The following is a 15958-nucleotide window of genomic DNA, read 5'->3' on the forward strand; positions in this document are numbered from 1 at the left end:
TCATATCATTTCATATCTTATTAGGTACGTTTGCGGCAGAGTTTGGACTCGCTAACGTATTTTTATCCTGTCAGTAAATGTTATCAAGACGAAAAAAAGAAGATATAAAATATCCAGGGATTAAGATTGCTAAAACCGGGGTGCTCCACTGATTTATTCTGACAGGGGAAAGTACTCTTACCTACTTGTGAGCACTTAAGCTGTGATAAAAAGTTAGCGTGCCAGACAAATATTAATCCTTTCATGGATGGCTCGTCGTGCTGACAGAACGGGGGACGCAAGCTGCTCTGGTAAGCTCCAGAGAACCGAGTGGGTTCGGTTTTGGGTTATTTGTGCGAAGTAGAAGCCATGGAGGCTGAGCACACGTGCTGGCGAGAGCAACGTTGTATGTGACCCACTCTCTATGTATTAAAACATACTTCGGGACCAGAGTTAGGCTCGACTCCAGCCCTGATGAGGAGTGTTCAGAGTAACGTAGCTGCTGTCAGTAGTCGGAAGACGAGTAGTGAAATACACAGCAGTACACAGGGATGGCTTACTTAGGCAGCAGCCCATGGGCGGAAAAAATGTAAAACATTGCGAGGCGTAGAATCAGCCACCCTGCTTTGGCCAGACAAATATTAAGACATCTTGCCTGTCACTGTCTAATTTCGCCCGCGGAAATGCCAGGGTTGAATTTTAGCCACTGCAATTCATCATGAGCTCGAAGGAGTTCGCACAACTGTAAATAGTCATCGTTTGCTTGTTAGCCCTTATCTACACCTTTTACCTGATTCTCTTTTCCCTTTCAATGCTACCATGTACGAATTTAGATTTCTCGCCCAACCATCCAACTTAATTTGCTTTTATTAACATAGTAAAGTCTAAAATACATAATATTTAAATTTAAAATGGCAAATAGTTATGAAATTATAATTTATTTGCATAACAATTATTCCTTTCAGATAGTTTTAACTCGAAATGAATTCAACGCAATCCGATAAATTTGAATGGTAAGTTGGAGAAGAAGTGCACAATAATCAGAATGACAATAGCGCAAGCGCCAATTATAATAAGACATTTGATAAAAAAGGGTTGTATGATTTTATGGAATGACTTAAGTGGATGGGTAAATGGATTAAAGGAGGTTTCGGGACGTCTGTAAAGAGAACGCATAATTTAAAGTCAAATAAGCATAAACATAAGGACAATAAGAAGCTTACGATGGTTTCGCTAAGGCATTCGGAGGATTCCGACCTACTCCAACTGGATTCGCAGCCGCTTCCGCCTCGGTAAGTAATTCCAGTTCTAGCTCGATTTTACCCTATAAGATTATAAGAATATTTGCACTTACACTGAAGCTAAAATTTCCACATTACCGTTTGTGTGCGTATCTGTTCCTTGAGCCGTTTTTCATTGGACGCACGATCGATGTTACCGTGCAAAGGAAACCAGCCACGTATGCGTTTCTTGGCAAACAAATTCACCGTCGGGCGGCGCTGATGTGCGATACCTTGCAAGCGAGCTAGGGTTTCGGGCAGCTTAATGCCGGCAAACTCATTGGTTAGTGTGCAGAAACGACGATTCGTGCAGGGCTCTTGAAAGTTTGACAAATTAATCTCGAGCATGCCAAGAAAATCATTGCTCGTGATGAAATCATTGTCCCAGACTTGAAAATATAAAACAGGTGGATGTTTCACTTCGTATTCATTGAGTACGCTACTTTTGACTTTGATTACCATCTGTTGGAGAGCGAAAGATATGAGAAGTGAGTGCAATAGATTTAGGGGGCGAATAGTTATTAAGTTAAAAATTATGCAATACGAGCAAGAAGCGTGCGGAAAAAAAATGTCTGGTATTCGTTGTATGGAGAAAGTGCGCAATAGTGAAAAAAATTTGTTAAAAATCAACGCGAATTTCGAGCTACTTGCATATTACTGAAACTTGCACTTAAATATACCAGAATTAAATGGACTATAAAAGTGTAATTGAAGTTTTTCTACAAGTGACTAAAAAATTTGAAATGTTGATGAACAATTGCTTCATTGTTTTTTTATTTGCCGAAAATTTGAGACTTGGATTACTATGGTTTTTATAGGAGAATGAACATCTATACTATAAAAGTGAATGTCTGTACGTGGTCCGCGCATCACTACGAAACGACAACACCAAATGACGGAAACATTTTTATACATTCATATTTTCACCCAATGAAGGTTGTAAGCATGTTTTTATGATAGAACTTCGTTCCCACAGCCCCCAGGCCGCGTCACCACTCTCATTCGTCACTAGTAATCGAATATTTGCTTAAATTTAATCTAAAAAATCTTAGTTTTTCCTATTTCCCACTATTTATAGCACACTCTAGACTTCATAATCCACATAAGCTGTTCAACTATGACCCAAATGCAAAGTTCAAAAACGGTTTGAGATAGAAAATTAATAAAAATAATTTTGCTTGATATTTTTCTGATTGGTTGTTTTGATTTTATTCAACGAGGCTTAACAACGGATGCCGGGTATTGTAATATTATGGTTATTAATAAAAAATTATTTTCTATGAAATTATTGTTTGTAAATCTTTTATAAACATATCCTAAATCCCTCAAAACTACTCCTACGCGAGCGGGGCCGCGGGTTAAAGCTCGTATTTTTATATAAGTAAATTGGTAAAATTTGCAATAAATTTTTGTTATATACTTATGAAACGCCCTTCATAGATGGTATATATAATATGCGTACATTTTTTTATTTAATTTAAATTTAAATACCAATAAAATTATTAAATAAACAGAAATTATCGCAGCGCCAGCACGGCTAGGCTTTCGGCTGGGTTATGTATGTCTACTTATATATGTATAAGATTAGTTAGATTGGGGTAAAGCGATCTGCCAAAAAAAGTTAACTCAAAAAATTATTTTTGTTTCTGAGAGAAAAAATGTAGAAATAACATTGAAAAAATTATTATTATATTTGATTAAAAAATTTAGAACTCAAAAAATAATTATTATTTCGGAGCAAAAAAATAACAACAACAAAATAATCATTATTTCATTTTTCGTCATTCCGGCATTCAGTACAGACTCATCGTGCTGAGAGATAAGACACAAGGTCTATCCGGTTTCCTCCATCCAATTCCATCACATACAAAAAAAAAAACAAAAAAAAAAAACATTCACACATAATCGTCGTGAGGGGCAACGGAAGCTTTAAGGAAGACCTCCTTTCTGGCTCCCTTCATTCATTCACTCTCATCACATCATCGAATACGCCAGAGAACTCGGTATCCTTTATCCTTTCCTTCGCAACAAGGAATTGTCTCCGTCTTGGGAGATAACAAAATCTCAATTTTTATTAAATTTAGAGAAGCACAACTTCGTTTGCAGTTGATGATTTTCGTGGGGCAACAATCACAGCAGGTATACTCCCCAGCTTTGCTTCCGTCTACACAGCTGAAGCTGCAGCAATCTTCAACGCAATCATCTTCGCCGAAAGTAAAAAATTTGAAAACAGTAATTTGCATCGATAGTAAATCAACCCTACCCTCCAAAATGAACAGAAAGATCAAATCTTATTTAATCTCATACATTCCTGGGTACCAGGGCATGGGGGCATCAAAGGAAATGAACTGGGGGACGAAAGAGCAAGGCTTGCCACAAAGCAATACCTTATAACCTTTGAATATATCACAAAAAAAGACATATACAACATATATCGCATCGCCAACTTAACACACCAATGGCGTCACATATACTAATATACCACATTTAATCCGCACGTTGTCCTGTAACTATCCAGCAAGTTGTCGTTGCAATAAGGTCAAAGCATTCGTCCGCTTACGCCTAGGATATACAATCGTCACACACTCGAATCGATTAGTGCTTTCCAGCCCATCTCCTTGCTTGTACTGCCTTATTGGCCTTAACCGTCAAGCACCTACTCGACGGATGTCCACATTTCGTAGCAATAAGGGAAAATATCTTCGATAGCCAAACCCCTTCTTCGCTAATATATGTATTTAAATATCAGAATACTTATTATGAACAGTATTAAAACCCTTAATTTGATATGGACAACAACATCTTAATAGATAATTTCATCATTCCCCCACTTTTACGTATAAGACTTAATTAAGTTTATCTTTCCTTTATATCCGCATCAGTGAGCCGAAGTCCCTGGAAGCCAGTGCTCCTTATTTCGTGTAAAAATAATTTATTGTTTTTCATCGTTATAAATAAATAAATAAATACAAATAAATAACCATATATGTAATATACATATACATATATTACAATTGAACAAATAATGAGTTTCTTATATGTACAAGAAAAATTCAATAAATAAAGAAAATGAAAAAAAAAAATGTCAGAGCGAAAAAAATAACATTCGAAAAATGTGATATATTTTTAATGTTAATCATGATTCAATTATAGAATTAGGTAAGTAATGACAAGGGCGCTTTGACACTCCTTTATTTTAGGGCTGCATTTACGAAGGATGGAGAAAAAGGGAAAAATGTTTTCCGCTTCTTGCCTAAAGGTAGTAAAAAAGTCCGTAAAGTAGCTAATTAGTCCTGTAATAAGAGAAAAACTAAGATATTGGTTATTTAATCCACATTAAAACAAAACTACAGAACAATTATTGTTTTTTTTTTTTTAAGTAAATATAATATTTATTTAGAGTATTTTCGATGTTTATGTAACACAAGAGCACGCAGAAATATGTGAGGTTACTTATGTATGGGTTTCAAGTTAGTTCGTAGTTGTAGAACAAACATTAGCTAGATGTGAAACGAGGCAAACGTAAAAAAATGGAGTATCTAAAGGAGTATTTTCATTACATTAAAAAGAAAATGCTGCTAGGAATATTTTTAGAAAATTAGTTCACTCTTATGCATATAAAGCCATGTTTAGTAACCTTTGCATTACGAGATGTTGCAAATTTGCTTATTTCAGTATCGTACGAACGTAAATGTACGTTTCATAACTGTTATTTATTTATTCCTGAAATAAATACTGACTTTTAGTATCCTTTATATCTTATATTACGCATTGAGAGAGTCACTTGTTAAACCATTGAATTTGATACAGATTTGGCTGTCATGATACGTTAAATATAACCAGCAATATTTCCGAGGAACATTTTAAGAATCTAGTCTCGCAATAGATTTGTGTATATTTTGCGGGAAAGAACAAAAAATAGTCATAATAAAGGAATATAATGTATTAAATTTACTACAAGAATATTTGCCATAAAATTCTATAATACTACAAGTCCTTTAATATACAAAACAACAGAAAGTTTAATTCCGTATTTCGTGCATAACAATACATGTACATATGTTACCGTGAAGACATTGCGAAAGCAGAAGTTCAGTCGATCATTTCTAAACATAAGAAAAAAATTGGAGTTAAAAGAGTTAAAATTGTTTACAACAAAAATTACAAATTTACTAGTTTATAGTCTAAAATTTGTCTACCTTAATATAATTGGCGTCCTTAATATTAGTAAGAGTTAGGAAAATGTATTCAAATGGTCTAAAACTAAAACATCGAAAAATTTTCTTTATATTCATAATATCATATAATCCACTTTTAGTAATTGTGATTGTTTGTAAATTTACGTATATCGCATTAATGAATCGGAGCGGAAATATGAAGAAAGTGGGTGCACTGGCTCGTATAGGTGTTTTAACGTTGCACTTATTCGGGAAAAAATCAAAAACCTGTAAACCAAAAATCTTAAAAAGTGTTAACTCACAAATATATCACTACAACTTACGTGTAATTGTAGACGTAAAGCGCGAGGACTTGCCCGTGTAGGTGTTGCGCATGCATCTAGACCGGGTCAGGTATCGACGTGGACAGCCAATTCGGAAGCCAAATTGATTTCAGTGATAGCAGCACTAGGCACATAATGACCGTCACATGTTAAACACTTAACTAGGTATTTGCACCATCATACACAGCACGCTCAATGTCATCTATGAAATTGTCCATAGCACCACATGTGACAACGATAGAAATACGCGCATACTTGCCTTTGCTTCTAAAAACCACAATAGTTGTGCCACCTAGCTCTTCAACACACATCTTTCGCTGCACTTGCTCGTCCGTGAAGTCCTGCAAATAAAAACTTTTATAAACAATTTATTAGCAAATATTCTAACAGAACTTACCAACTGTAGTTTATGTAATGTATGTAAGGTGGTCACTATTATATTTGCAAAAACGCTGTTATAAAAACCTATGAATGAAAAAGATTAATAAGAATTTTTACAAATGTCTGATCTGGACTTACGGGTATGAAAATTCACAAGCCGGTGGTTTTCTGCAGCAGAAAGCCGACTCCAAGTAATCGACACAAATAGTGAAAAAAGACATTATTTTCAAAATAATTAGCTTTCATTATTATATAATACTTACTTGAACGTTTACAAACAGATAAATTATTTTCAACGAATAATAACAAGGCAAAGCGTCAAAGTGGAAACGGTGTTGCCGACCATATAATTTGCACAAAAACTTTAGTTTTTACTACAATTTAAAAGTTTTTTCATAAAACATGTTTTCAAAGAAGGGAGCCGATTTGTCAAGAGTGAGCGAGAAAGCTGCTTACTTACCTACTCTTCTATAATTGAATCATGATGGTTATCACATATGTATGTGGCGACCTAACAAAAAAAAAAAACTTAAATCAATTGACTTAGAGGTTCGAATCTCCAAGTATCACACCAAATGATAGAAAAAGTTTTTTTTAGTAGCGGTCATCCCTCGGAAGTCATTAGCAAACCACCGAGCGTATTCCTGCCATAAAAAAGTTCCTCATAAATATCATCGGTGAATTTTAAAACTCAATTTGATTAATGTAATTTCTTTATTTTTTTATTTTTAGGTTGGCAGATAGGAAGCTACCTAGAAGCTCAAGTTCTTCGATATACAAGTAATAGAAATTTGTTAAATTTACGACCAAAGTCGAAAAAAGCCAGAGGGTTAAAATAGAGAACAATTTTGTAAGATCTGCCGTTGAGATCCTCCGCCCAAAAAAAATTCTACTACAGTGAAGCATATCGATTAACATTTATTATCAATTGAAGCAGAACTCTGGAGGACTCTGCTTATCTTTATTCTAAAGCTGCAAGGTGGTTTAAGGAGTTTAAGCTTGGTAGTATATCGACTAAGGGCGAATGTAAAAAAGTCAAATAAATTGTAGATGCTGATATTCCCATTCTCCAGATCTAGCTCCCAACGACTTCTATCTCTTTCGTCTTCTCAAGGAACAACTCAGAGGTAGAAAATTTAACGACGATAGCGAGGTAATAGCTGCCGTATAAGCGTTTTTCGACCACCGAGTAAACTTTTTCTAAGGTATACAAGCTTTAGAGAATACATGATTTAAATTATCTTAGTAGGTTATACAGAAAAATAAATTAAATTTGAAGAAATAAATGCTGTATACTGATTATCGCTATATGGATATAAATTATCACTTGAAGCGGTTGTTTAGTGAGAAAGAAGGCTTTATGCATATACTTATGCTCTTCAATAGCCTTTGAAAAGCGAAAAAAATAGCGAGCAACTTTAATTCAATTAGCTTCCGTATTTATGCTGATGATGCTATTTTTATACTAAGTCAAAAGATCCTTGAACAGTCGAAAGGAATTTCATCAACTTGCCAAACGATATCAATACTTGGGGGCAATACTCAGGGACTACATTGACCTATAGCAAATACAAGGAACTAAATATATGCCGAACACATAATTGTCAACGTATAAGCCGTATGTATAAGTAAGCAATTCGCGATTAAAGAACGTAGCCAATCTTAAAATACTTGGGGTAATTTTTGATGATAATCACACTTTTAAACTCCACTGTTCCACACTAAGAAATAGCCTCTTCACTAGGCTGAATATTTGTCATCAAAACACCTTGGTATACATCAAAAAATACATATCACCATTATTCGATCCATCGTATTATCTAAAATCGATTTATGTCTTCTCATTTACGGCTGGTGTGCCAAACACCATCTAAACCTTCTCAATACCCCTTATCATTCAGCCTTCCCAACGTCTCCTATCAAGTGTGTTTTAACTGAAGTTGGTCGTCCATCTATCACTGAAAGATATCAAATAACTGCTCTTAAACTTATAGCCAAATTTTCCACCACCATAAATAAACTTATTTTCAACACATTTATAACAGCTTCTCGGCATTGTTGGTCTTTCAAAATTTGGTCGGTCATTCGTCGGTGCATATAAAACTGGAACAATCTTGGTATTTCTTACTGGCATCTTGCTCGAAAATTAGTAGTCACTGTCCTTGGAAACTCCTTCCTGCATCAATAAATTCCGACCTTCATGCTCTCCACAAACTTAACACAAATTAGGTGGTTTTTATACAACGTTTTATGGAACTCATTCATTCGCAGTCCTTAAAGGGTTGGGTAACGATTTTCACCGATGGTTCAAGTACTGACCATAGTAAAAATTTTTCTGTGGTAGAGAATGATAGAAGCCTAATATACAGTGGGTGGCTGACTCCGAACAGCTCCATTTTTCTGTCAAGGCATTGGCTATCCTTCAAGCGTCAGGCAAATTCCGAATATGTACAGACAGCTTGCCAGTCTGTCTGGCGCTAAAAAATATCCTTAGTGGTAATCTGATCGTTTATCGAATCAGGGATAAACTAATAAAAAAATAAAATAAATAAATAATTGGCGCGTACACTTCTGTTAGGTGTTTGGCCGAGCTCCTCCTCCTATTTGTGGTGTGCGTCTTGGTGTTGTTCCACAAATGGAGGGACCTACAGTTTCAAGCCGACTCCGAACGGCAGATATTTTTATGAGGAGCTTTTTCATGGCAGAAATACACTCGGAGGCTTGCCATTGCCTGCCGAGGGGCGACCGCTATTAGAAAAATATTTTTATTAATTTTGCTTTCACCGAGATTCGAACCAACGACCTCTCAGTGAATTCCGAATGGTGATCACGCACCAACCCATTCGGCTACGGCGGCCTAATAAAATATCCCAACAAAATAGAGTTTCTATGGATATCTAGCCACATAAGCATACCTGGAAATGTAAAAGCTAACGCAGCAACCTAAAATACATATTTCTACCCCTCCATCACTTTCGAAACATTCTCCTTGAATGATATTCTTAAAACTATCAACTTCTGTCCAATACTAACCACCAAACGGATTACTGCATTTAGAACTATGGTACCATCTACTCTATTAAATAATGTTACCTTTGACAATGTGATTAAAGTATTATTAAAGATTAGAACTCTGCCTTCTCGTGAGAGACTAATTTTTACAGAGAGTACTCTTGTGGAAAACGTTTTAGAGGTTGTGATCACAGAAGTCACCATTCAATAAAGTCCCGATTAGAACATAAATAACAAAATCCAAATGAACAATCATATTTTAGAGAATTTTTGAGAGACATTTCGGAAATATAAAACCTAAGTTGCTTTGATTTATCCGAAACGAGCGCACATATGAATCTAGCTGTGACGCGCCTTACTTTCGATCAGCTCTTCCATCGAGACTGTACTTAAACTGTTTGCAAGTGAACAGAAAGTGTGAAATGAGTTTCGTTGTCATCAGAATTTTATTCTAAAAACTAGCTGAGCTAACACAACTAGGCGATTATTTTCAGTATAAAGGAACACTAAATATTTCGGCGTGATGTATGAGTACGCATTCACAATATTATATTAGTAATTTTATTGATCCACCTTTTTGATTGTATCACCGTATTTGGTGATTTGTTCGAATTCTATGAAAGAAAAAAATTGTGTAGATGTTCGGACCAACGGCCAGTTTCATAGCATTCGGCGTATATGTACATGAAATCGGTCGTAAGTTAAAAAAAAACACACATAAATTATATTAGTTTGTTTTTTGTTGGTTTATTTCAGACATTACCAACAGTTTCTGCAATATTTTTGCTCCGACAGGCAGTTATGTTTATTCATTCATTTATTTTTACACTGACTTGCAGTGACACCACTTTCATAAAGAGCAGTAAAAACGCAATGAAAAGGGCGAAATTAATACATTTCACCGCGTTAAAAGTAAGTCAATAAACCCATATCGCAGTGTATGTCAAAGACAGGCAGGCGTCCATATATGTATAAGTATAAGTATATAATACAGAAGTCGTTCTACTATGTTGCGGTGTGCTATTTACATATCACATTAAAAAAATCTGTATCTCCTTTTTCGCGAAGAACTTGTAATTCGTAGAAAGTTTCCGTAGTCTGTTAACCTCCTTCAAAATCGAGAGCAAATTTTCTAGATATTTCATATTCCGATATTTATGTACAATATCATGCAATTAATTGAGGCTTAATTCTTCTAAATAAAAATATCAAATAACAAAGAAAAAACTCTTAGTTCACTGCATTCTACACTTCACTTTGCGCACTGCCTTTCAATACTTACTTACACTGAAATCAATACTTATAGCAGAGCTCATTAAGCAAATGAGCATTTGCTAAGTTTACAGCTAAAAACAACAGTTAAAAAGTTAAAAAACAAAAAAAAAATACAATCTAAAAGAAATTTAAATAATTAGAAAAACTACTACAACTCACCATATCCTCATTGGAGGAATACTTGAGGGGAAATACCATGCGCCAATTAAAAGCTGCTTCTCCATCGAATGAGCGGTAATGGATATCAGTGGCTTGCATTTGCTCTCTGTCGGTGCACCAGCTTCAGTTCAGTTTAGGAGTTTGTGAAATGAAATGTGCGTATTAATTAACGAATAATATTGAATATTAATTAACAACTTAATGACCCAACTTATTTCTCTACTGTTTGTATTACGTAGTATAAAATCCTCACTTACCCTTTCACCACAATGTCGCTCATCTTTTTGCCAAATATATTTCGCTCATCCAACGTTAGGTCGGTGCAACCAATGACTACGACGCGTAATTCGTACGATTGCGGTGGGTGTGGGGTAATATCGATAGGTGCCGGTATATTTAGATTGCCTTCATACATTTCAACCCATAACTGTATTTTACCCTGAAATGATGCAAATTGCAAGTATTTTTAAGGAAGAATAAAATTCTCTACAGACCTGTTCTATACCCGGGCAATCACGTCTGTATAAAGTTCGAGTTTCTACATGCTCCGGCACCAGTTTGTAACCAAAGGAAGGTAGCTGATCGAAGTGATGAAGCGCCGTTAGACTTAGCCGTTCTTGCAATTCTTCGTCTAATGGAATAAAATAAATTATTAATAGCAGGTCATAGATAAACGAAACGTTTTTTGCTTTGCAATCACATGGCATACGAGGCTTGTTCAAAAGAAAGGCGACTTGTAATTTTTCTCGAAAATATTACTTTATTCTTCGAAATCCATGTTCCAAGTAATCCTAGTAATTTAAATATACAGGGTTGGCCATCTTAAACTGACCCATGTGATTATTAAAAAAATATGGAAAAAGAAACATTTTTTTGTGTTTCATTGTGAAAAACATTTAATTTAGTTCAAGGAGATTCGTTTACATCACTTTTTGAATATGATATCGCGCAAGTGGTCGCCCTTAGCTCGTATAGCGTAATGTGCCCGTTTTTCGGCATTTTCCATAGTTTTGGCCAGCGTCTCGGCCGATATGGCGGCTATTTCCCGTCGGATGTTGGCCTTAAGTGCGCCTAGTGTCTTTGGCTTGTTGACGTAAACCTTAGATTTCAAATTACAGTAAAAAGTTATAGGGTTACTCAATGGGTCAGTTTAATATGGCCAACCCTGTATATAGTTTATAGTATAAATAGCCTCATTCAATCCCCAAAATACTTCTGATTTGCGCTTTTTCGTATTTCTTCCGCCGATGCGATCTTTAGCTCCCAAATTTTCGTGGGTATTTTCAGTTTTGGGAACAGAAAAAAGTGGCAAGTGGCCAAACCCAGTGAATAGGCTGGGTGAGTATTAATTTCGGTATTGATTTTTGGCAAACAAATAAATATTTTTTTATTAATTTTTTCATTAGTCAAAAATCGCCAAATGCACCAAACCACGCACCAATGCATGTTAACTTAAACAAAACAAAAAACTTAACCCCATGTACTTAGCCCATGATACTTGAAAATTCAAATATCTCTTGAGAGGCTTCTCACACACGTATGTATACCTGAAGTCACTGAAAAATACGTTATGTTCAAAAAGGCCGATACTTAAACAATATATGGATGCCAGAATGTACCACCTTGATCAAAAAGTTCCCTAATATGTTCAGAAAATTCAAAATATATACAAGTTTATTCCTCAAAAGTAATATTATCGCCTTCAAAGTACTTCACGTCAACCGCCACACACTCATGCCAGCGTTTGATTCAGCTCTCGAAACATTTTGGAACTGTATTTTCTGGAACTCCTTCTTCAATTTTTCTATTACTTCCTTTCGTTTGTTAAAACGCGTTCCTATTAGAGGTTTTTTGACTCGATCACACAGAAAAAAATTGTAGGGAGCCTATCATGTGAATGCGATGGTTGTTGGATGGTATTCGCTTCGTTCTCCAGTCAAAAATTGACGGAAAATAATGGCATTGTGCAACTATGCGTTATAGTTGTATAAAATTCTCGAGTTATTTTCACTCAAATTCTTTTGTTTTTTATGAATTGCTTCACGTAAACTTCTCATAATGACCAAATAATAGTCACTATTAACTCTCTGACCTTCTGCCCAAAATTCGTCTAGTTTTAATCCATAAAAACCGTGAGCATAGCTTTCTTTTTTGACTGAAAACGTCGACTTTTTAGTCTTGGTTCATTCGGGGCTCTCGACTCACTTGCCTGATGTGTGGATTGGTTGTAGTATTCATAAGCCCATGTCTCGTCTCCAGTGGTCATGCATTGCAATTTGATGAATGTTGGGTCGGAATCAGCCTTGGAAATCATGTGTTTGGCGATATCAACGCGGTCTCTGTTTTACATCAAATTTAGGTCTTTTGGGATCAACTTTGCAGCAGCTCGGCGGAAACTGAAATCATTAACTACAATGGAAACTACCTTAAGGAAACCAGAAGAAATATTCTAGTTCTCTGGCAGCTCTCTGATGATTAATTTGCGGGTATTGATAAACTTTCCCTTCACTTTGTTGATGTTTTCATCAGCTTCCGATGTTGACTGGTAGACCATCGATGGACTCACAATCTCCCCTGAAGAGTGCTTGCCACTCGTAAAGGACTGCTTTCTGTAGAATATCAGTTCCGAGACAGTTTCCCAACATTGTTAAGGTTTTCACACCAATAAATTAATAGCACAAAATGTAATACAAACTCGTTGTTGCAAATTCAAATCCATTTTCAAAACTATAAAAATCGAAAACACTTTCAGAGGTAGATTTACTGAAGACAGCGCAAATTTTACAAATGTGAAGCAATGCAGACAACATTTTGGTAGGAATGTTAATCACAGATGTGGCAACCTACCACAATAAAAACAGAACCCAAATTCATTGACTTCGAACGTCACCTAGCGGTTGTTCCGGAAACTTTTTGATCAAGGTGGTACTTACGTATATTATGTATACTCAAAATTTTATGATACCAGATTTGTAAAAATTTTAATTACACCTGGTTGAGATTTTAAATTTTTCTGAGATTTTCGGTGAGTTTTTAAAAAGCGCGCGTTACACATATGTCTTATTTTTTTTGCAGGAATGTTGGTACAACTGTTATCTATAGTGTCGCAGAGTTTGAGCATGATTTGTTAATTAGCTTGTTTTTGGCATTTAATTACATCAGTCAACCGCAAGTGTGCTCTGCGATTTTCAGTATGGATAAAAATATCGAACAAAGAACTTGTTTTCAATTTTGTATTTTGAACGGGATTTCGTGCGCCGAATGTTGAAAATGTCGCAGAAAGCCTATGGCGAGTGTGTTTTATCAAAAACACGGGTCTAGTCGTGAAGGTCGTGGATGGTGCTGGTTTGAGGGACGTAGCTCATGACCTTAGCGTGTCTCACGAATCACTTCGCAACATTTTACACCATCAATTGGGCATGACTCGTTTCAAAAGAGTTGATTTTCTTTAAAAAAATTCATCGGAAGGTGGCTGAAGGCATGCGTGAGCAAGTGAATTTGGACATTATCCAGCGCATCATAACAGGTGATGAGACGTGCTACATGAGTTTGACATGCAAAGAAATCAACAGGCGGCAGAATGGCACTATCCACATCAGTCGAAACCCAAAAAAACCCCGTCGAAGTCGGTAAAAAGTGAAAGTCATGCTGCTCGTGTGTGGTGTTGTGCATTCGAAATTCGTTCCATGGTTCTACGGTAAGTAAAGAATATTATTTCAAAGTTATGCGACGGTAAAAAAATATTATTATTAGGAAGTTATGCACCGTCTCACAAGTCTCATATTGTGGACACTTTTTTGACGAAAAAGTCGACAAATATCATCGAACAACTACCGTCTTAAATTGCCACTCCGCGGACGCCACTTTGAGTCGATAGAGGCCATTAAGGAAAATTCGCTAAAGGAGCTGAAGAAGATCTCTTAAAACGCTGGACTAATCGTTATTTTGCGTTTTATTGAACAATTCCCGATACTTTTTTGAGAGAATGTATTTCCTACAAAAAATTGGCCACTTTATTTGCGTTCACTCTCATCCTCAAATCAGAGAATAACTGAAGCGTTATGTTGGTTGGTTGGTTAGAGTGGTGATTCAGCCAGAATCCAACTAGCGCTTCCGCACCATTTTGTTGCCACATCCTCGTTACCAAATTGTTTAACAGTTATTTGCAGCAGGACTATATCCAGTCTGTGCGGTTTAGGAACCTTATTAGGTTGTTGACGTCTAAGCCAGACAGTTGCTCGAGACTCTCGAACAGCGGTTTGCCCAGGGTTAACATTCTGTCCCTCCATAGGGCAGGGCATTCACAGAGGAAATGGAAGATTGTTTCTTTTTTCTCCGGTTGTTTACAACTGTGACAGTATGTGTTGTTATGTTAGATTATACTCAATAATCCCTGATTGATTCATTGCGCTGGGATTATTTTCGTTTCGTTGTATGTTGGTTTGTTTGCCTCATTGACTGTTCCGGGTTTCAGCATATTCCTAGATTTGCGCTGTTCGAGCTCCCTCTCTCTCCGAGAACATCACTGAGGCTCCGGGTTTCTGATAACCTACGCTTACGCCCCACTAAACAGGTCTCAATCAAGTACTACTGGGTAAAAATACACTCGTCGTAAAGTCGAGAAGTTTCATCCCTTGACGGGATCATCTTCACACCTCGCTTGGCTTTGTTTGTCCATATTTCGGCAGTTATGGAAATAGTCGAGTTAGTTTTCATTTTATGGCTTTTATACCTTTCAGTAGTATTGGTTGCTTCGATTATTTACTAATTTTTTATACAGCCTGGTTGCCCTTGACAGTTTTTTTTGGTGAGGCCAGTTGTGTATTGCAGCTTTTCAAACTACAGATAAAAAACGGGAAAGTGTCACAAATTCTTCAGCATCACTACGCCCAAGATAAAAATTCGGATAAGGCGCCAAAAACAAGTATGCTGATCAGAGCTTCAACGCTTCCGTTGTTGTAGGCCAGGTGGATATTTATAATATTAATGAAAATTATACATTGAAGCCGGCATGTGAGCACCTACTCCATTACTTAGCAATAGCGTACTCCATTACTTAGCAACTGTTGAAACTCTTTGCATAGGGATAATAAACTATTTAAATTTCATTGTCGAATTAAATATGAATATCCCTCCCTTCAGAATACCATGAGCTTGCATGTAATGTTTTAATTTGCATAGAATACTAGGAAATACAAACCTAGCGCAATACGCGTTTCATCTTGAAACTTCAAACCGCCTACTTCAATACTCTTTCCAAGAAACTGTGGTGCTGGTAGATCATGTTGGGAGCAAAGCTCGTTCAGAATCTCAAATGGTGTGGCAATATTACGCCATTTATTATATCCGTTCCTGCAAAATATCATTTTTT

At 36.2% G+C, this 15958-nt stretch overlaps 1 protein-coding gene across 2 annotated transcripts in view; it reads right to left on the reverse strand.

The window, feature by feature from the left end:
* Positions 1 to 930: 930 nt before the first annotated feature.
* LOC129242522 (otoferlin) overlaps positions 931 to 15958 on the reverse strand; it is a 33153-nt gene continuing 18125 nt past the window's right edge. For both annotated transcript variants that reach the window (XM_054879204.1, XM_054879205.1), the window contains exons 14-20: positions 15788 to 15939; positions 11082 to 11218; positions 10845 to 11026; positions 10588 to 10708; positions 1359 to 1721; positions 1203 to 1303; positions 931 to 1138 (exon numbers count right to left, since the gene is read on the reverse strand). In XM_054879204.1, the coding sequence (XP_054735179.1) occupies positions 967 to 1138; positions 1203 to 1303; positions 1359 to 1721; positions 10588 to 10708; positions 10845 to 11026; positions 11082 to 11218; positions 15788 to 15939 (1228 nt within the window). In that variant the 3' untranslated portion in view covers positions 931 to 966. The remainder of the gene's footprint in view (positions 1139 to 1202; positions 1304 to 1358; positions 1722 to 10587; positions 10709 to 10844; positions 11027 to 11081; positions 11219 to 15787; positions 15940 to 15958) is intronic.

This window comes from Anastrepha obliqua, chromosome 3 (genome assembly GCF_027943255.1).
Source record: "Anastrepha obliqua isolate idAnaObli1 chromosome 3, idAnaObli1_1.0, whole genome shotgun sequence".
NCBI classification, from domain to species: Eukaryota; Metazoa; Arthropoda; class Insecta; order Diptera; family Tephritidae; genus Anastrepha; species Anastrepha obliqua.